The following is a 21,256-nucleotide window of genomic DNA, read 5'->3' as shown; positions in this document are numbered from 1 at the left end:
TGGAAATAGTGATCATTTAAAACTGGAGTGTGCATGAAAAATCCCTCTTCTCATCATTTGAACATGCTCTTAATTTAGGCAGAGTTTGATATGTCAAGAGAATGCATCATTAGTCACTATGTTGGATGATTCTACACACTGTGTTATCAAAGTACAGAACTTGTGAAATTGTTCGGCACTCTTGGAAATGAAAATAAGTTTTTTGTAACCGGACTCTTTGACGTGACGTTGGAGGACATGATTGGTGGCCGGCACTGGTATATATCCGTCAGCCTTTACTCCCACCTTCTCGCCAGTGGAATTTCATCTCAGCTTCTGCACCTTCAGGGCAGACGAGAACATAAAAAGAAGTAAGTACTTTCTGGTTTTCTAACGAACACGACTCCATTCCCCTTACACACGATATAGTAATTTCTCATAAAGTACATATTGGTACTTCTTTGGAATACAGTTTATCCGTTAAGAGGGAATGTTACAATATGTTCTGGCCTGACTCCGTGTCATTTCTCCCCTGCTCAGCTGTATGCCTACGTGGACTTGCCGAGCTAGTAGAACCAAATGGCTAACATTAGCTCGCTAGCCAGGCTTCAGTCCAACTTGTACTTTTACAGAGCGTGCTGATGTTAACTAAATTGTATAAAAGTGACACGACCACTGGTTACGTGTGTGGTTAAAATTATTGTTAGGCTTTTGGTTTAAATAAACGGATAGCTAATGCCATTAGCTACAGACGAGTACAGTCTGAAGTTCTGTGTGGGTCTCTTTAACGCTACCTATTAGCTAAGGGGCTACGTGTCACAGTCGCGCACACCACAGTTAAAGTTTTTAGCAAGTTTGCTAACAAGCTAGGGGTTTGGAGCTAATAATCCACGGTACTCTGTTTTCCCCTCTGAATATCACTCTTCTGCTTAAAGGCAAGTGTATTTGGAGTTCTCTTAGTGCTCCGTCAGTTGAGATGATGTTAGTTAATCTCGGTTTTGAGTACATTTTTAAGGTTGAGCAAGGTTAGCCAACATGACGGCAGCTAGCATTAAATGTAATGTGTCGTTGGCAGCTGTCAGCTAGTTAACTTGATATCGTGTTAGCTAGCACTCGCACTAACTAGCTACTTAAGTCTGTAAGCTGGGATTTGGGTATAATATTATAAAGACTCGAAGCTTGTCAGGCTGCAGGAGACCTTAATGTGAGTTAAACTAGCTTGTAGAGCGAGTCAGCGTTAACACGAACGATATCTCGGGTTGGATGGTTTGCCGCTAAGTTTGATTATGCTAACTTAAATTTTTTAATGGCTATTTTAAATATTGGGATATGTAATCAAGTTATTAACCTAACCGCATCCATGACCAGGTGATTTAACATTTTGGCATGATACTGCTAGAATTCACACGTTCCATACATATTGCTGCTATAATGCAAATGCTCCTATGATTTCTATCATTTTGAAAAGGAATGGGCCACATGTTGTTACTGGTAGTCATACTACAGTATATACTAAAAAAAAGAAGAAAGGAAATAACCACCATGTTCTGTTTTGTGTACACAATTCTAACTATTTAACATGTATTGGACCATTATATGCCCTTTACTGAACAGGATTAGTAAAACAAGCTGCACAACTCAGTGGAAACTTTCACCCATGCTGATGAACTTTATTCAGTGAGAGTAAGCTGGTGGTGATGCCAGTGGCAAACTATGGTTTCAGTCATAAATGTCCTGCACTTTCAAGCTTTCACAGCTTTTGCTGGATCTTCCTTCGGAAAACGACCCCGTTTGCCTTGTTCACCAATAGCATCTACATCAAATGTCAGTTTTGTTTTTCCAAACAACAGGGTGGGGTCCTCTCTACTTTATTTCGGTACTTGTGAACTTACAGATGGCTTCAGCTATCTGACTCGGTCACATTTTTGGCAGGATTTCTCCTTCTTGGCTCACAAAAAACTGTGACTGTAAAGAAAGGTGCAAGTTAGATGTCTGCAGTGACCACTCTTGTTTAACAGTGAAATATAATCCTGTCTTTGGTGACTGATATTTTATTTTATTCTTTTAAAACATTTTTTTCGTTTCAGGAAGTCTTTTTTTTTTTTTTTTCAATACTGATACTTACTGATATTCACCGTTATGTCACACCGTTTATTGAAATCATGTGGTATGTTATAAAACTCAAGTGGTATTTATGTTTTTCTCAGATCCACCCAGAGTCAACTGGTAAGCACACATAAGTGCACATGAGGATTTAGTCATGTGAAAGAGAAAGTACACCATATTATTATTATTATTATTATTATTTTTTTTTTTTCTGCAGTTTTATGTATCTGGAAAATTGGTTTGGGGAAAAAAAAAATCTGGTCCTTAACAGGTCTTAGATATAGGCAAATGTATATATTTTTTTTCTTCACATGACTGTATACCCGTGCAGTTAAGACCTTCATAGCCCTAGTTAGTGGTTACGTTTCTCCTGCTGCTTCAAAAATACTGAACTTACAGGATGTATCTCTAGTAGTATAGTTATGTGTGGAAAATACCAAATGTTTAACGATATTCACTTTTACTGACACTATCACACCACAAAAAAAGAAGAAATTTGTAAATGGGACAGTGCGCATAAGCGATTAGCCCCGTTTTTACAGAGTAGTTGGTCTTTTTTAAAATGAGAAAATTGCTGCAGACGGGATACTGGTCATTGTGTTGGCATAGTGGGCAAACATGATCCAGATATAGCCCGCTACATTTGAACCTTTATGTCGTTGGGACGTTTATTTACATTTCTAAGGTGGTGCACGTCGGGCTAAAAGGAAGCCACAGCATGGATTACAACGTAGGATACACGCTGACACTGTAGGCTCTGCATATATATCGTATGCATATGCCTATATCTGGAAATGTACTTTACTTTTTAACTTCAGGGCCCATTCTCTTCAAATTTTTTCCGAGGTGGCTGAAACCCATTAAGACCCCTCGCTGGTTGTCTTTTTAAGAATTTTTTTTCTTTCTTTCATTCCCAGGCAAAAGCTGGCAGGCTGACGGGAACTTGCATTTTTACAGGACGGATTATCTGGTAACTGACCATTTAGCTGGTAAGTTTTTACATCTACTGTATTTATAATGAAAGCATCGACACAGATTGATCTTTTTGGAGTCGGGTCTTCTGTCCTTGGACTTCAATTTTACACCACAGTTTTCTAGCCACTTGTGTTTTTGATTTGACCGTGTAATGAGGGTGCTCTGTCCATACGATCAATGTTAATCTTTTATTTATTTTTTGGCAGCTCTTTATACTGCATCTGACATTAGTTTCAAGCCGCTGGTTTGAACAAAATTTGAACCAGGTGAACATACTGCCAGAAAAGGCTGCTTGTTAAATTAAAAAAAATCACTTACTTCTCTGATATCAGTTGGGTGTCTTTTTCTTATGAATGAATTTGAGGGACACTAGGGAGCAACATGAATCCTGAAATTATTCTATTTGAAGAGCTTCCCTTCCTTCCCAGCCTCACAAATGGTGAAGACTCTTGATGATGGAGCACTCATTCAGCCCCACATCTCTTGCAGACTAAAACAAGGGTTGCTAATAGAAGTCAGTCAACACCTGGCAAATCTCAGTTGTGTAAGACAGGATTCAAAATTTTTACCAGATATAGATGAGGGGATTTCCTTTGTGCTTTCTGTGTTGGAAATAATCATCTGGTGTGAAGACTTCAGAGAGGACTGCTGGTGGATTTTATTTTTTTTTTCTTTAATCCTATTCAGTGTGGACATACAGAGGGGTCAGAGGGGTGAAATCCTCTTAACCTTCACCTAGCTACAATTCTTAGAATAGCACTTGACAAAGATGGTTGAACAGAGACAAACCAGGTTCTTGTAGAATGAAAAATTTTACTGTAGCTGCCTCATGCCAAAACTAGCGTTTTTGTTTTTGGTGCAAAGGTTTAATCTCTTTACTTGCCACTCATTCTTGGTGTACATCAACACAGTGCTGACATGGGTGATCATTATACAAGACATGGCTTTCTTTGATAAAGGGAGATTAGATAAACCCTGAAAATCAAAGTCCAGTTATGATAAGCTTGTGTGTCATTTTGACAAATTTTTGCATGTGCCTCTTCAGAGGAGAATTATCAAGGACGACACCATCGTAAACAAGACTGTGAAATTGCTATATTAGTTACACACATAGGGGATTTGTATGCTTTTATGTAGTATTCTTAATACCAAATATGGTATACAGCGCATGTGAAGTCCCCCCAAAAGCATGTGATTCACGATCTTTAGAAACCTCTTTCCTATCATAATCAATACTTTTAACTAAGTAACCAGCAATGTTTTAAGTTGAATCTCTTTTCTGACATGTGCAGGGAGATATGTTCTCCCTTTCCAAGGGAGTGGTCTTTAGTTCAGACGAAGATGGATCAACTACAGAAATGTCAAATTACCAAACTAGTCTAACATAAGCAGTGAATTGTCTGCTCCTGTGGGACCACATCTCTGAAATCAACCAGCTGATTTTTAAGCAGAGGTTTTTCCAAGTTGTTTGAATTGAAGGCCTTTTTTTTTTTTTTTAAGGTCATCAGTTTGTTGTCTACACTGTTGCCCTCATTGTGAAAATGAACAATAATAATAAGCTGTTTTTTTTTTTTTTTTTTTTTTTTTTTTTTTTTTTTTTTTTCCCTTTCAGTGGCACACTCGACTCTGTGTTAACGTGGGATTTTGACCATGAGCTCAGTCGCTGTACTTACGCAGGAAAGCTTCAATGAGCACCGCAGTGGGCTCATGCCGGAGCAGAGTGGTGGTGGTGGTGGTGGGAGTAGTGGGGGTGTTGTTGGTGAGTATTATTCAGTTGAAGGCTGGGCTTGATGTGTGAAATGCACTCTGAGCCACAAGTGGCCTTACATATATCTGTATGTGCTCAGCTGCCGTAGCAGGACCCAGTGCTGGAGAGGAGGAGGACGCCCTTCCTACCTACAAGGAAGCCTTCCCCCCTCTGCCTGAGAAGGCGGCCACGTCTGAGGGGACCCAGGAACCTGCCAACGCCTGGACATCAAAGATTCGTCCTCTGAAGTCTTCTATTATCACTCAGGTATACCTGTATTATTTTGTTCCATGACTTGTGTCACCAAAAGCTGTATGATACCGTAGTCCAAAGAAAACTTATTGCATCTACTGTCTAGAAGTCTACTTATGACATTTGTTGCTTGACTTTCTCTAAGTTTCATTCTCTAACATAGCCGACATAATCTGGCACTTTTAATATGTGGTTCTGTTTTTAGGTGCCATTGTGCCATAATTCTCTCTGCAGTTTGTTTTTTTTCTTTTAATACACATTAACCTCCTTCAGAGAACTTTGTACAAAATGTGTGCATCTTAAAATTGGCATGACTACAGAGTGGATACTCATGGGCAGTTTGGAAGGTAGCAGTTTCTGTTAACATGCACAGAAATGTCTTCACATGACTGGGTGGTGTAAGCAGCAGTGGCCTATGTATATGGTTAACAAACACGTCCCTAAATATGCATGCAAGCATAGACGTTTCTCAATCGCAGCACTCAACCTTCAGCAAATCTCTTACTGTTGGCTAAAGGGAGACTTTGCTGAATTGTGAATTTTCAGTTTCATAGCCATTAGGGTGTTTGACCATCATAACGCCTGTCAGCCATCAGTGATGTCATCATCTGTTGGCTCAACCCTAAATTGCTGCACAGCGAGTTGCAAACAGTATTTGTCAAACTTTGGACATGCCTATGCTGTCTATTAGCTTTGGTCTAAAGTGTTCTACCCATACCATGTGCTCTTTTGTGTGTCTGTGCTCATGTGTGATTTAAAGAAAAAAAAGAAAGTATTTATTATTTAAAAAAAAAAAAATTAATTATGCTTAAAAACGATTATTCAAGCATCAGGAGCGGTTTGTGGCAGGTGGCACATTTCAGAGGTAGTTTATTTCATCACCATGAAATATTGGATATGAATGGTCTCAGAAATCAGGGACTCAGTGGGGATGTCGGATAATGAAGTGTGTGAGAGGGAGAGGCAAGAGACCTGGGGCCTCATGTACAAAGCGTGCGTACGCACAAAATGGTGGCGTACGCACCTTTTCATGTCAACGATCAGATGTATCAAGAGTGAAATGACCGTGGAAATGTGCGGTGCCTCACGCCAACTTCAGGGCTGGCGTACGCACTTTTCTACAGCTGTTGATTCTTTGGCGACACCTAAGGTGATGTTGGGAAACTGTTATAATAAATGAATGTGAAAACAATTAGTCCTCAGACTATGATGTGCACATCTGAGACACATGAACAATTAATACTGATAAGCAATGAACGCCCCCATGTGTCTGCAATTACACGAGTGGATATAAAAGCAGCGCAAAGTGGTGCAATGCATACCATTAAAAACAATGGCTGCTTTAGCAGTATTAGAAGACTTTGCAAATGGTGCTATTCGAAGAGAGCATGTGTTCACTAGACAGGATTTGCTGGCACATGATGGCGACTGAATTTAGTAAGTAACTTCACGGAAAACGAGATGTCGGTGCTACTTTCTGAAGTGGAGGCCCGTAAAAATGTGTTCTTTGGCACGCTGTCCTCCGGCATAAGCAGCGAACGTAAGAGGAGCGGGTGGGAGAGCGTGTGCGAGGCTGTTAATGCTGTCGGGTCAGAGAAGCGCACACAAGCAGAGGGGAAGAAGAAGTGGTCCGACATTAAGGTGGATGTGAAGCGGAGACTGGCTGCCCACCGCCGCAGTGTGGCCAAATCAGGCGGGTGGGGGGGTGACCGACTCTGTTTGAACAGAGAGTCGGCGCAACTATGGGTGACACTGCTCTCTCTGGGGTGGTGGGAGCACATGTGGGACCGCTGATTACCCCCAAGGTAAATACCAATGTTTTTGTGTAACTCACAACAACGTGTTCATACAGTAACGTGCAGACGTGCGCTGGGGAAAAGGTGAGGCTGATTAAGACATTTCACACTTTAAGCGCGGGGTTATTAACGATCAAGGGCTTGTTAGAAAGATCTTAAGCTGAAGTTTAACCACAAAAAACGGTAAGAAACTAACTTTAGCCACTGACTATGATGATGTGAAGACGGGATAGAAATTGGGGGCGCACATACTCAATGCACGTCACGGGGAATAATATTAGGACAATTGCACAAATAAAGTTACTCACCAAGAAGCCAGGCATCGCACACAGGGCCATCTTGTAATCTGTTCCCAACGATGCTGTTACTCAGAATGTATGAATCGTGCGTTGAACCAGGCCACCTCATCACAATGTTGGTTAATTGCATTTACGCATCACATATGATCTGTACATCGATCGAATGAAAATGTTTCCTGTTAACATACAAATTCATCATGTGATGGCGCTTTTATAGCAATGTGTGCGCAGTCGATAGCTCCGATTACATTAGGAAAACCGGCTCTCGCTTCAAATTGAGCTTTAATGTTGGCCTGTTCAACTGCATTGTGGGAATTTGATATACGTGGCTGAGGTGCGGGTAATTCTGTCCCACACGCTGGCATGGCTCGGCTCAGGGTTGACTGGCAGAGTCCCAAATGGTTGGCCAGCTCCCTCTGGAATGCTCCGGTTGGAACCCCAGTGTGCACATCACCTGTGAGCACAGGCAGCGCATGGTTCCTCGCTGTGTTGCGCTCCAACATCGGCCGCAGCTCTGCGCACAGTTCCAGGAGGATTTCCCTCAAAACGGCTAATAAGCCAGTCGCCATCATGTTCACACATGCTCTCTTCGAATTGCACCATTTGCATAGTCTTCTAATACTTTTAAAGCAGCCATTGTTTTTAATGGTATGCATATCACCACTTTGCGCATGCTTTTATATCCACTCGTATAATTGCAGACACATGGGTGTGTTAATTGTTTATCAGTATAAATTGTTCATGTCTCTCAGATGTGCACATCACTGTCTAAGGACAAATTTTTTTTTCACATTCATTTATTATACCAGTTTCCCAACATCGTCTCTAAGTGTTGCCAAAGAATCAACAGCTGTAGAAAAGTGCGTACGCCAGCCGTGAAGTTGGCGTCAGGCACCGCACATTTCCACGGTCATTTCGCTCTTGATACATCTGACCGGTGACGTGAAAAAGTGCGTACGCACGCTTTGTACATGAGGCCCCAGAGGGGTAACTGAGCCTGTCACGAAAACATGGATGGGGACAATTAAAACTGCACTGGTCGTCTTCTGCCCATGCCTGTTCAGTAACCGGCCTGCTGTTGCTCTTGCTTCACTTGGCCCTTTGAACTGGTGTATTTATAATAAAATAAAAAAGATTCAGACACTACAGTCTTGTGTTAATGATGAGGATAAGCTGTTGAATCAGCAGTTGAAGATCTACTGGATCTGACAAAACGTGCATGTGGTTTGTAACGTAAATATGTTGCAAAACAAAGAATCCTGCTGGGATAACTGCAAAAACACAGTCACTGATCTACTGCAGAATTGGAAAGGCAGGCATTAACTAATCAGTCTGCAGAGGAGACTGAGGTGACAGTACACTTCAGTACATCAAAGCAAATGGCAACGGATGAGTTGCCACTCACTGGCACTCATTTATCAAACTTGCGTAAGACGAAAAACATGCGTAGGTCGTGTGTACGTTCTTTTCTGCGCAAAGGTTGGCATTTATCAAATCCATCGTGAGCGCAGGAAAGATGAAATCGCCACGACAGGTCTGAAGCAGTGTACGCACTTTTCCATTTTGACTTGCGGCGACTGCAATAGCATACATAAACAGCAGCGTCACTAGTGCGTGCCTCATGAGTCGCAACAAATCTCTAGGTTAAAATTACAGACTTATCACTTCAAAGAAGGCCCATGTTTTATTTGACTTCAACATAAATATAAACATAAACGCAAATTAAATAAATAAAAAAAATTAAACAAGTACAACTCCGTAATTGGAAGAGTGATGGCTCATTATTCAACCGCCTATTTAAGAGGTGATTCTAGCGGCGTGGTAATGGCGAAACGATGGCAGATCTGGCTTTGTTAGTGGACCTGAACGCGCGCATCAGGCGCGAGAGAGTGTTCCGGGACCGGCAGGATTTCTTTCGGGAAATGATGAGTGGCTTATGAGCCGTACAGGAGAGGCGCTTTAACACTGCGCATACGCAAAGACGTAGCTCCGATCAGGCCAGCCACCCTCTCCTCCAAGGCACTCAAATCCAAACCTGGATCGGAGCTGCAAATTTCATATCGGACCACTTCTTCCTGATCTTATTGGAGAAAAAGTAAAACATCGTTCAATTTTAGATTTCATTTAATCTGGAGTTTATCACATTTTATTGACCATCACAGTAGGGGAAAATACATAACTCGTCCGGTCTGCGATTTACATCGCCAACGCTGTTGACAGCGTTTCTTTGCCGCCTTTCGTCTTTCCATGTCGCAAATTCTAGAGGTGCAGCCTTTTGTAGAAGGCGTGGTTAGGATCATTACGATGGATTTCAGCCGCCGGATTTATCAACAGCCGCTCGGTCTTACGATGGGATTGGTGTGGTACGCATGTTCTGTAAATCTCACTTGAGCCTCTGCGTACGACGAGTTCTCCGCTCATTTCAACGATGCTTTCTACGACGGCTTGATAAATGAGGGCCACTGCATTTAGAGGCCACATTTAATTGAGTGGAACAAAAAGCTCGGTGTACCAGTTTTAGATCATTACATTTTTTTTTTTTTCTTCTGTGAACAAGGTTTTCCATGTGCCGCTGGAGGAGCGCAAGTACAATAACATCAACCAGTTTGGGGAAGGAGACCAAGCAAAGGTCTGTGTGGACATCATGCATAAGACCGGAGCCCACCTGGAACTCTCCTTAGCAAAAGATCAGGGTCTCTCCATCATGGTTTCCGGAAAGCTGGATGCCGTTATGAAGGCCCGTAAGGAGATTGTGTCACGACTGCAGACTCAAGTAAATGGATTCCTTTGTGAATAAATGCATAACATGGACATTCCTAAATTTTACTATCATAGATGATGATATCAACTGTTTTTTATACAATGTAAATCCTGACAGGCCTCAGCTACTGTCGCCATCCCTAAAGAGCACCATCGTTTTGTCATTGGCAAAAATGGGGAGAAGCTTCAGGAGCTCGAACTCAAAACTGCCACCAAAATCCAGATCCCACGACCCGACGACCCCAGCAACCAGATCAAGATCTCTGGTACTAAGGAGGGCCTGGAAAAGGCGAAGCATGAGATCCTGTTGATATCTGCTGAGCAGGTGATGGGGAAATCTCAAGCAACACTCATTTTTAAGTGATACTTTCCAGAAGTTGCTGCTTATCTTTAAAAAAAAAAAAAATCTTATTCTTGTAGGACAAGCGTGCTGTGGAGAGGGTAAATATTGACAAGGTGTACCACCCCTTCATCACCGGTGCCTACAATAAGCTGGTAGGAGAGATGATGCAGGAGACTGGTGCCCGCATCAATGTCCCCCCTCCAAGTGTGAATAAGACTGAGATTGTCATCACTGGGGAAAAGGAGCAGGTGGCCCTTGCTGTGACTATGATCAAAAAGATTTCTGAAGAGAAGGTATGCAAATGATTCCTGAGGAAATAAAACTCGATTTCCATGAAAATGAGGCTGATAATCGAGCTTTACCTTTTTTTTTTTTTTGTTTCTTTCTTCTAAATGTTTAATAAAGTCCTCTCTTCTGTTGTAGAAGAAGAATTCCACCAGCATTGCTGTAGAGGTGAAGAAGTCTCAGCACAAATATGTGATTGGCCCCAAGGGAAACACCCTGCAGGAGATCCTGGATAGAACTGGCGTCTCAGTCGAGATCCCACCCTCTGACAGCAGCTCAGAAACTGTCATCCTTCGTGGAGAGCCGGACCGCCTGGGTCAGGCTCTCACTGAAGTTTATGCCAAGGTAAGATGATCGTTTGACAATTACCGACACTAATAGTTGTTGGAGAAGAAAAGAGGAATATTAGGATAACTTGAAATTGTTTCTATTTGCAGGCAAATAGTTACACCGTTTCCTCGGTTTCGGCTCCTTCTTGGCTTCATCGTTTCATTATTGGCAAGAAGGGGCAGAACTTGGCAAAGATTACCCAACAAATGCCCAAGGTCTGAATGGTCTTAATTCTGTTCTTAAGAATAGCCCTTTTTAAAAAAAAATGTTTTTATTATTTTTTTTTAAATCATCTGGACTTTTTCTATTTAATTTATTTTGTGCACATAGGTGCACATCGAGTTCACTGAGGGAGAGGATAAGATCACCCTGGAGGGTCCAACCAAAGATGTGCAAATGGTGCAGAGCCAAATTGAAACTATTGTTACAGATTTGGTGAGTACCTATTTTTTTTTTTTTTCTCAATAGTACTGAGCCCAAAGTTTGAATGCAAAAAAAATAATGGGTTATTTGATGTTCATGTAATGCATTAGCATCCAAATAGTTGACTTAAAATGTGTGTTTTGGCTCAATAGGTAAACCGAATGGACTATGCAGAGATTAGCGTGGATCCCAAATTCCATCGTCATCTAATTGGAAAAGGAGGCGTTAATAGTAAGTGTAATATTCCTGTTAAATGCTGTGAATGCACAGAGGTACAAACAGTACAACAAATGGTGAATTTCTTCAATTTCAAACTTTAGTCAACCGCATCAAAGAGCTTCACAAGGTGACCGTCCGCATCCCCCCTGACAACGAGAAGAGCAACCTGATTCGTATTGAGGGGGATCCCCAAGGTGTGCAGGAGGCCAAGAAGGAGCTGCTTGAGCTTGCGTCACGCATGGTTAGTGCAAGTTTGAGTTTACAAGTAAGCTGCTGCAAATGGCTCCCATAATGCTTTGTGGTGCTGAATGTCTTGCCTGTTGACAGGAGAATGAGCGTACAAAGGACCTGATCATTGAACAGCGTTTTCACAGAGCCATCATCGGCCAAAAAGGAGAGAAGATAAAAGAAGTGCGCGACAAATTCCCAGAGGTGAGTCAGAAATTATTGCTGTTGATTGTCTATACTGAACTGATTTAATATCCCTTTTTGATAACTCCTAATGATTTATTTATTTATTTTTTTTCCAGGTCATCATCAACTTCCCCGACCCAGCACAGAAGAGTGACATCGTTCAACTTAGGGGCCCGAGAACTGAGGTTGAAAAATGCTCCAAGTTCATGCAGAAGATTGTGGCTGAGATGGTAAATTCTGGTGATTTTGTATTTCATCTTATGTTGACTATTTTTATGATGTGTTAAGGCACAGACAAAGTGTAGCTGAGTGTTAACCTTTAGTGACTCCTCCCCTTAGGTGGAGAACAGCCACTCTGTCTCTGTCCCAATCTTCAAGCAGTTTCATAGAAACATAATTGGAAAAGGAGGATCAAACATAAAGAAGGTACTGTGTATTTATAACAAAATGAATACTGTTGAATGTGTGATAGATTTATTTATTTTAACCGTTCCACACTGTTTTTCTAGATTCGTGAGGAAACTAACACCAAAATTGACCTGCCTGCTGAGAACAGCAACTCTGAGATGATTGTCATCACTGGGAAGAAGGCAAACTGCGAGGCAGCACGGAGCCGTATTCTGGCCATTCAGAAAGACCTGGTAAGCATAGTTGAAGGTTTTCCCAGTGCTTTGACATGTGGTCCAAATCTCGTGTGTAGGCTTAACCAGTGCCTCACTGTGTCCAGGCGAATATCACAGAACTGGATGTGTCCATCCCCTCGAAGTTGCACAACTCCTTGATTGGGTCGAAGGGCCGTTTGGTCCGCTCCATCATGGAGGAGTGTGGCGGCGTGCACATCCACTTTCCCTCCGAGGGCTCAGGGATCGACAAGGTTACCATCAGAGGCCCTGTAGAGGAGGTGGAGAAAGCCAAGCAGCAACTACTTGCCCTGGCAGAGGAGAAGGTTTGCAGAAATGTCTTTACTACTGCTGACTTTGCTAAACTAGCAACCATTTTACCAGGGTGAAGAGTGTTTAGATTGGGGGTCTAAGTCTGTTAAATATGAAAAGGATTTTCAATTGGTTTAAAAACTTTGAAGTTGGTAGGAGCATCCATTAAACTGACCTCCATAAATGAGGTTGATTTGTTGTAATAAGCATAATAATGAACATTCTTTCTGTTTAGCAAATAAAGAGTCACACTGCGGAGCTCCATGCAAAGCCAGAATACCACAAGTTTCTCATCGGAAAAGGTGGCGGAAACATCCGTAAGGTTCGTGACAGCACCGGGGCCAGAATCATCTTCCCCACAGCCGACGACAAAGACCAGGAACTGATCACTGTGGTTGGCACAGAGGAAGCGGTGAGGGAGGCCCAGAAGGAGTTGGAGGAACTGATCAAGAGTTTGGTAAGGCTTGAAATTGGGTTTTAACCATGGCTGGATAGCTAAACCACAACTTCTAGTGGTGCCTAAATCTGAACCGTTCCCTTTTGGGTTACAGGATAACATTGTTGAGGACACTATGATCATTGACCCCAAGCACCATCGCTCCTTTGTGAGTCGCCGTGGTCAAGTCCTCAGGGACCTTGCTGATGAGTACGGCGGCGTCATGGTCAGCTTCCCCCGCACAGGTTCGCAGAGCGAAAAGGTCACCCTCAAAGGAGCCAAAGAATGTGTGGAGGCTGCCAAAAAGCGCATGCTGGAGATTATTGAAGACTTGGTCAGTATATCATTTCCCTGTTTTGTCTGCGAGTCCCCCTTTGCCTATTCTGCTTGAAACGTAATTTCTTTGAATTCATTTATTTTAGGAAGCTCAAGTGACCATGGAGTGTGTGATTACTCAAAAGTTTCACCGTTCTATTATGGGTCCAAAAGGCTCACGAATTCAGCAGATCACCAGAGATCACAATGTGCAGATTAAATTCCCAGAACGTGAGGACCCACAAGGTAAAAGCAGTGAGAGTCTGAATATTTGAGCTGCAACAAGATTGTTTTCCCTGTTTCAGTGAACATTCAGCATATACGTTTTTTTTTTTTGTCATTTAAATTGTATACATTTAGAATACTAAAGGTAGCATCTTGTTTTATCTCATTTGTGTCTAAAGCATCATGTTGTCACATTTAAGCAGATGGAAGCTTTGTCTTTTTGTCATTTTCATTGAATAAATCCTGGAAAACGTTTTAGCAGCAGCTCCTGCAGAGGCACCTGTTCAAGAAAATGGAGAAGCGAACGGTGAAGTGAAGGAACCAGTCGATCCAAATGCGCCCAAAAAGTGTGACGTGATTGTGATTTCTGGCCGCAAGGAGCGCTGCGAGGCTGCCATAGAAGCATTGAAGGTGGATCAAAAAACGAAACTCAGTTTTAGTCCTCGGTAGCTGCCTTTCGCCCCCCTAACTCTCTTCTTTCTGTAGGCCTTGGTTCCTGTGACTGTTGAGGTGGAAGTGCCTTTTGAGCTTCATCGATACATCATTGGCCAGAAAGGAAGCGGAATTCGCAAGATGATGGATGAATTTGAGGTATGTGTTACAGATTTTTATTTTGGCACAGAGATGCAGGAGGGTTTAATTTTTCATGTTTTTATGTGACCTCACTGTGTCCTTTCAGGTAAATATTCAAGTGCCTGCTCCTGAGCAGCAGTCTAATAAAATTGCAATCACCGGCTTGGCCAGTCACCTCGACCGCGCCAAAGAAGGCCTCTTGGATCGAGTCAAAGAGCTGCAGGCTGAGCAGGAGGACCGGGTTAGTCAAATTTATTTATTTTTTCATTTTCCCCCTTATACATTCACACTTCCAGCTGTTAAGCTGGAAGGTTTCATGTGGTATTTGCTGTGGTTACGACAGGTGGAACAGTTCAACTTGAAGGGCAACATCATCATAATACTTCAGCAGAAAACAGATTAGTTATTAACTTTAACCATGTGAGGTGAACACAGAATGTGAAAAGCTTGGTGTCAAACCTAGCTGAAATTCTAACATGGATCTCCTGGATCTACTGCAGGCACTCAGGAACTTCAAGCTGACCATCACTGTGGACCCTAAGTATCACCCCAAAATCATTGGACGCAAGGGTGCCATTATTACCAACATCCGCACCGAGCATGATGTTAACATCCAGCTCCCAGAGAAGAGCGACGAAAACCAGGTACAGCGCACCTCCGGCAGAAATAACGCAAATCAAACCTGAAAGAGTACAGGTGGTGCTGAAATCATAAGACCCTACTTCTTTATTATATATTTTTTTTATTTCCACAGGATCAGATAACTATTACAGGGTATGAGCACAAAGCCATAGCTGCACGAGATGCCATCCAGTCTATTGTGGATGAGCTGGAAGGGATGATCTCTGAGGACATGACCCTGGACAGCAGGGTCCATGCCCGCATCATTGGAGCTCGTGGCAAGGGCATCCGCAAGATCATGGACGAGTTTAAGGTGAGGCGGTCGGAAATAAAGCAGCTCTGAACCAAAGTTCTGTCAAGCTGAGACAACTTTGTGTGTGAGGGTAGATGACGGGCAGTTTTTTACCTGCATGCTTTCAATATTCTTGACTTTATGCCTGTGAAAGTTTATGATGTCAGGTGATGGAGTAGGAGTGATGAATTCCAGCTGCTGACCAGGCTGAAGGGGATAGATTTATCCAACCCCTGAGTTTCATGTTCTGTCACAGAACAAAATGTTAGGGTTAAGTTAAAAATGAAAGCAGATTATGACAAATCCTAATGGTAGTCATTTTTACTTTTTAAAACTTTTAACTAATTGGCTGCCAGCCATTTTCAGTTCAGAGACACCCATACTGCCAAGTGTTTTTCAGTATTTTGACTGATTTTCCAAGACCCACAGAAAAGTGTGTCTTATGACTATGTACACACCGAAATTACCAAAAGAAAGAGTAGACTCTCTTCTTTGATCAGGAAAAAAAAGTTTGTTTCTACCATTTTCAGTCTTTTAGTAATAGACAGTAGAACATAGGTTGGTTTCACCAAAAACAGCTGTTTGACCCAAAAAATGGAGAAAACAAGCTTTTTTTTTTTTTTTTTTTGTGCATAGTGGCACTGCTGCCACCTAGCGGGTAATTTTGCCAGTATATTCTCTGTTTAGTGTTTACAAGCCTAAGATTTAGTGACGAACTCCGCTAGATTGTCCCCCAGCCCGCTCCGTTAAAAAACGCAATTGATGTCTACAGACGTCTTTGGCAGTGAATGGTTTTTTTTTTTAAATTGACGTCTATAGACGTCTTTGGCACCGAAAGAGTTAACAGTGGATTATTTTCTAACAGATGAAAATGATGGGCTCGGATGGTGCCCCAGGTTGGGGAAATTCTGAGTATTTTATTTTTTATCAGTATTATTCTTAGGTCTTTAGGAGCCTCTTGCTCAAACTGGTCCAACATGTTTTGATGTCAGTAGGTTTAGTTCCTGTTTGTTTCTTATCACCTAAAATATCCATTTTGACACGGCATGTCCATCTTTTCAGGTTGATCTCAGGTTCCCCCAGAGTGGAGCTGCAGACCCAAACCTAGTGACAGTCATAGGTCGCCCTGAGCTTGTGGATGAAGCCATTGACCATCTCCTTAACCTAGAAGAGGAATATGTAAGCCCCCTTGAAGCATTTACTCCTTTAAATGTATCAATTGTCTGAAAGGTTTCCCAGTCGGCACTGACTTACTTTGTTTTGTGTCAGATGGCTGATGTTGTGGAAAATGAGGCAAAGATGGCTTACATGCGGCCATCCGGTGGAAGCGCTGCTGCGATGGATGAACAACGTGGCCCATCCAAAGGTTTTGTTGTGAGGGAGGCTCCCTGGACAACAGGCAATGAGAAGGTGAGTCTTCCCACAAGGCTCACTCTGAAATTGGAAGTGGTCACACCTTTTCTTTACTAATCCCAATTTGTTTTTTTTTGACCGTCAGGCCCCCGATATGAGCAGCTCTGAAGATTTCCCAAGCTTTGGAGCCCCGGTAACAACAAAGGCATCACCCTGGGGACCCAAGCGCTTCTAAGCAGCATCGCTACACATGAGCCTGAGCTTAACTGGTCACAATCCTCCCCGTCATTGTCCCCCTCTTTGACCTGGACTGACCGCTGACCCTAAAAATCTTCAGTTCTGAGAATGTCATCCTTCTCTGTTTATCTTGGACTACCCCTCCAGAGTCATCAGTCTACAAGTGCTTTCAGATACTGTAATTGACGTGAGCTTTGTATCTGCATTAAATAATACTGTCTTTTGCTTAAAAAGTGACAGGTGTTGCGGTTGAGTCTAAACAGTCTGCAAGACTGATCGTTAAAACAATTCATAGTGGTTTGAACTGTTATACCAAATTGTGGTGGCCAGACATCAGTTTGTTTTTTTTTTGTTTTTTATTTGAGCTGCCCTTATCTTAGTTGCCTTTGCAGGAAGGGGTAAAGGGACTGAGTCTCTGTGATTCAGACATGATGTCTGACCAGTGAGGCCAGCTGTTTCAGTAACCTACCCCTTCCTGCTTTATCCATGTAGCTGAGTGAAAACTGTCAGTCATCAGCCCCAAAGCACCTATAGTGGTTGTCCTCTGTAACGTCCTCCCATCTGCTTGTAACTGTGCTTTTGTGAATATGATCAAGTAGTGGCACCTACCTTGTAGCCTTATGAATTGGTAAAACTGTACAAGGGGGGCAGCTCGCTTTCAGCCACTGCAGAATGGCACCTCTCAAACTGCCAGATGCTTGGAGACCATGCCACAACTAAACCTTGTACAACACTAGGCGTAGAGCTCCAACGCATCAATCCTCACACTAATTGTTGAATGAACTGTTTTTAACATCCAAGTAAAATCACTCTACAGAAGAAAAATGACTGTTTGTGAGCAAAACAGCAGACCATTGTGTGCCAACTATCTGTCAAGTGATGTCCTATGTTACTCACCCTCTGTATTGGGTCAGTGTCCAGTCCCTTTGTCTTCCAATTGCTATGCAGAGTGCTCTGTTCAATAGCAATGGCCCCCCCCCCCCTTCTTTTTTTTTTTTCTTTTTTTTTTTCTTTTTTTTTTTTCTTATCAGCCTTATAACTAGAAAGATACAAACCAGGTAGATGATGTAAAGGTGCATTTATAATGGACAGCTGGAAGGTATGTCTGTTCCTTTTTAAAGCTCTTGAAACAATTATTATTTTTTTTTTCTTCCCCTCTTTCCTCTTTTGCCCCATTTATTGTAATCGGTTTAATTTAGCTTGGAGTGCACATTTAGCTTGTTAGCTGATTCATCAACATCTAGCATCAACCTACCTTGGTTTATATCCTCCTAGTGTTGAATGAAAGAATATGCAAATACCATTGAAGTGAACGGTTATGGATGACACTGGAAAAAATTGTCCAAAAAGTCAATAAAAAAATGGAAAACCTTCTGTTGTGTATCCTTCTGAGTTCTTTGGAAAAGTAGAAACTGATATCAATTAGAATACATTTCACTTAAAATGGGGCACAAAATGGCATCTGATTTTTCATGTTAGAGGAAAATTAAAGATGGGAGGGTGGGGACCAAGTTATTCAAAGCTTAATATTCACTAGAGTCGGATGATTTGATTATGTGTTAGTGAAGAAAAGTATGTGAACCGCTAGGATCAGTTGTTAATTTGAAGGCTAAACTAGAGGTGGGATCACAGTCAGGAGAGAGTTAGCACCCTGTTTTATAAGGGGGAGGGGCTGGAGTTTATCCCAGCTGCTATAGGGTGAGTGTCAAAGTCAAAGTTGCTTTATTGTCAATTTCTTTACATGTCAAAACATACAAAGGAATCGAGAGGACGTTTCACACACTCTCACGGTGACATATAAAGTGCACAGGCACAACGGATAGGACAGGACATATCAATACTTACTACATATCAGTACTTAGTCAGGGCCTGGTTTTCCATTGCGTGCTAAGATAATGTAAAATCCAGAGGAGAGTTGGAAAAAAAATCAGAAACTGTCCTAAAATAGATAATTCATCACAAATCTGCCATGAATGTTAATTACTAATATTTTTGGAATTTTGCCAATTGATTTGAATATTTTAACAAACTTAAATGAGTTCATGGGAATGCTTTCACTGGTTTTGTAGTAACTTTCCAAATTTAGACCTTAAGGTGGTCAAATGTTGGGAATGTAAAATAAGAGCATATTTATACATGAATGTGATTAAAGCCCTTCTGTTGTGCAAAATTACACCCTTTGATTAAGAACCTTTCTAAAATGGGAAATGTAAGTAGTGGTTTTAGCAAACTGGAATTAGGGTGGTCTCTCTCTGCATTAGGAGCTTTACAACCGTGTTTCTACACGTAAACAAGTACAAGAACTGGTAACTTTCCCATTCTGACAGACAGCAGTTCATATAGGAAGCTCACACATGACTCTTCTCACAGTGTAGTGTGTTATGTTTGCAGGATGATGCCACATTCTCCATCACATGTACTCTTACAGCCAACCAGACGCAGTGCACAAAACACCATGCGTACTCATGCACGCTGAAACAGGCCTTTTCCAACATAAAGCAAACATCTGAGCAGCACAACACTTTAGTTATTATTCTCACATACAGAACACATGTCAATAAAAGGAGACAGTGACCCTCACAGGTACCTGATAAACCAACAAAACATCTGTCCTGCAGAATCGGAATGAAAATGCAACACATCTGCACCCCGATGGTGGAACGATCTCCCGACTGATGTCAGGACATGCAGCTGAGTCGCTGCCCATCTTTCGCCGCAGGCTGAAAACCCACCTCTTCAGGAAACACTACCCAGATCCGCCCTCTTAGGACATCACCTGTTTCGTCCCAGCTTCTTACGCACTTATTTGTTTCCTAAATTGTCTTTGTTTTCTAAATTGTCTTCCCATTTGTCTTGGTACCTAACTTACTGCACTTACTCTAGCACTAGTTATGTTCTCAGCTGTTTGGTTTTGGAAGGAAATGCACTTGTGATTTCTTGTGACCTGAAGTTCTTTTGCCTACCGATGTGGAACGCACTTATTGTAAGTCGCTTTGGATAAAAGCGTCTGCAAAAATGACCGTAATGTAATGTAATGTATCAGTTTTCTAACCAAAAACAGCTGGATATAAACGAGGTAAAGTCAGCTGGTTTACACCTTGACGTTTGTTCCTAACCCTTCTTTAGTTCCATCATCTCTGTGATGACCAAAATAACGTATTCAGCACATTCTATGAAAAAAGGCCTAGTTGCCTTCTTGTTTCCAAAATGTATGATGCCAAATTCGACTAAATTGATGCTCTCAGCAAAAAAAAGAAAAAAAAAGCGAATTGTAACATTATTTTGGTGGCCATCTGGGTGTGACAGGCCTTCAGCCAGCAGGAGCCGCTCTCTGACTGCAGCCATCTTCTCTCCTGCAGGCTCGGCTTCTCCTTCCCTCAGATATCCACCGACCCCTGCAGCTCGGCTCGAGTTCCAGGTGCTGTCCAGCACTCAGGTTTTGCAGAAGTCCACCTGACGTTCAGACGAAGAAGGGGAGGGTGGAGATTTTATATCAATTTGTTATACAGTGAATAATGACATAACCACACATTGCCACTACGTGCCACATCATCTTGCGTCAGAGCTCGAGCTGTTACTGTTTGTCTCAGCAGCTGAAACACGTTTGATTTAGAGTGTCCTGTCCATAACAGAAATATCAAAACATCTGACTCTTTTGTGCAGATTCAAGACTTTTAGCTCAAAAGGAAAAAGTCAATTTAAAATCCATCCGTCTGTAAGCTAAAGCACACATTTCCCTCAGATGATGACACAAACAAGCAAAAGTGATCTCACACTCAGTTACACACACAACGAACGCAAGACACGACAGGTACAAATTCAGAACACTACTTTAACATAATTCAAACTGATTTTCATTCAGAATACTCAACAGTGTTCAGTTCAAATTGAAATGGTATGTTTTCCTCAAATGCACAGCTCCAAATGCAGTACGTCCACTCATCTTTATATAGACAGAGAGATATTATTGAGCATGAGTCTGCAGGACTGTGCAACCATGATCGGCAGAAAGAATTTCAGGTGTGGTAGACCAAAATAGCTTCGTCAATAGTGTTTGGATTGTTTTGATTGATTGAGAAATTATATTTTCCATTTTTATTCTTAAGGTGACAGACCTGCTAAATGTCACTCTTGTCGATGGCATATTGTTACACCATTGTACAGGATTTAGTTTTAAAGTACGCTGGAAAAAATGATGGGACATTCTAAATTCCACATTTTAGCCAGTAACTTAGTTTTTGTCAGCGTTAGTGCTAATCTGAGTAATGATTCTGTAGTACTGCAGTACTGCATGAATAATCTAAAATATCCATTTTGAATGAGTGTGTCTGTCTAAATGTTGAC

General features: G+C 41.9%; 1 protein-coding gene across 2 annotated transcripts; it reads left to right on the top strand.

Annotated features, from left to right (window-relative positions):
* The first annotated feature begins 262 nt into the window (after positions 1-262).
* On the top strand, positions 263-18,286 carry hdlbpa (high density lipoprotein binding protein a). 2 transcript variants are annotated; one of them, XM_075484926.1, is made up of 28 exons: positions 263-350; positions 3,003-3,074; positions 4,673-4,819; positions 4,908-5,074; positions 9,712-9,927; positions 10,033-10,239; positions 10,335-10,550; positions 10,681-10,887; positions 10,980-11,087; positions 11,203-11,307; positions 11,448-11,526; positions 11,616-11,755; positions 11,842-11,946; positions 12,045-12,158; positions 12,268-12,354; positions 12,438-12,569; positions 12,656-12,874; positions 13,096-13,317; positions 13,412-13,630; positions 13,719-13,857; positions 14,099-14,247; positions 14,323-14,427; positions 14,516-14,650; positions 14,910-15,053; positions 15,164-15,343; positions 16,385-16,501; positions 16,592-16,732; positions 16,821-18,286. In XM_075484926.1, the coding sequence occupies exons 3-28, from the start codon at positions 4,711-4,713 to the stop codon at positions 16,908-16,910; spliced, it is 3,852 nt and encodes a 1,283-aa protein (XP_075341041.1). In that variant the 5' UTR covers positions 263-350; positions 3,003-3,074; positions 4,673-4,710; the 3' UTR covers positions 16,911-18,286. The 2 variants fall into 2 exon arrangements, with proteins under 2 accessions (XP_075341041.1, XP_075341040.1); XM_075484925.1 differs by having other exon boundaries at positions 14,096-14,247.
* The last annotated feature ends 2,970 nt before the right edge of the window (positions 18,287-21,256 follow it).

The sequence above is a fragment of the Odontesthes bonariensis genome, chromosome 15 (assembly GCF_027942865.1).
Source record: "Odontesthes bonariensis isolate fOdoBon6 chromosome 15, fOdoBon6.hap1, whole genome shotgun sequence".
Classification (NCBI taxonomy): Eukaryota; Metazoa; Chordata; class Actinopteri; order Atheriniformes; family Atherinopsidae; genus Odontesthes; species Odontesthes bonariensis.
This window is presented reverse-complemented; position numbering and strand designations above follow the sequence as displayed.

What these genes read in the sequence shown, in the direction of transcription:
- hdlbpa (XM_075484925.1), top strand. Translation starts at nt 4,711, where the DNA reads ATGAGCTCAGTCGCTGTACTTACGCAGGAAAGCTTCAATGAGCACCGC. An exon ending in TGCGCGACAAATTCCCAGAG is followed by an intron (nt 11,947 to 12,044) that starts GTGAGTCAGAAA and finishes TTTTTTTTCCAG; the next exon opens with GTCATCATCAACTTCCCCGA. An exon ending in GGACAACAGGCAATGAGAAG is followed by an intron (nt 16,733 to 16,820) that starts GTGAGTCTTCCC and finishes TTTGACCGTCAG; the next exon opens with GCCCCCGATATGAGCAGCTC.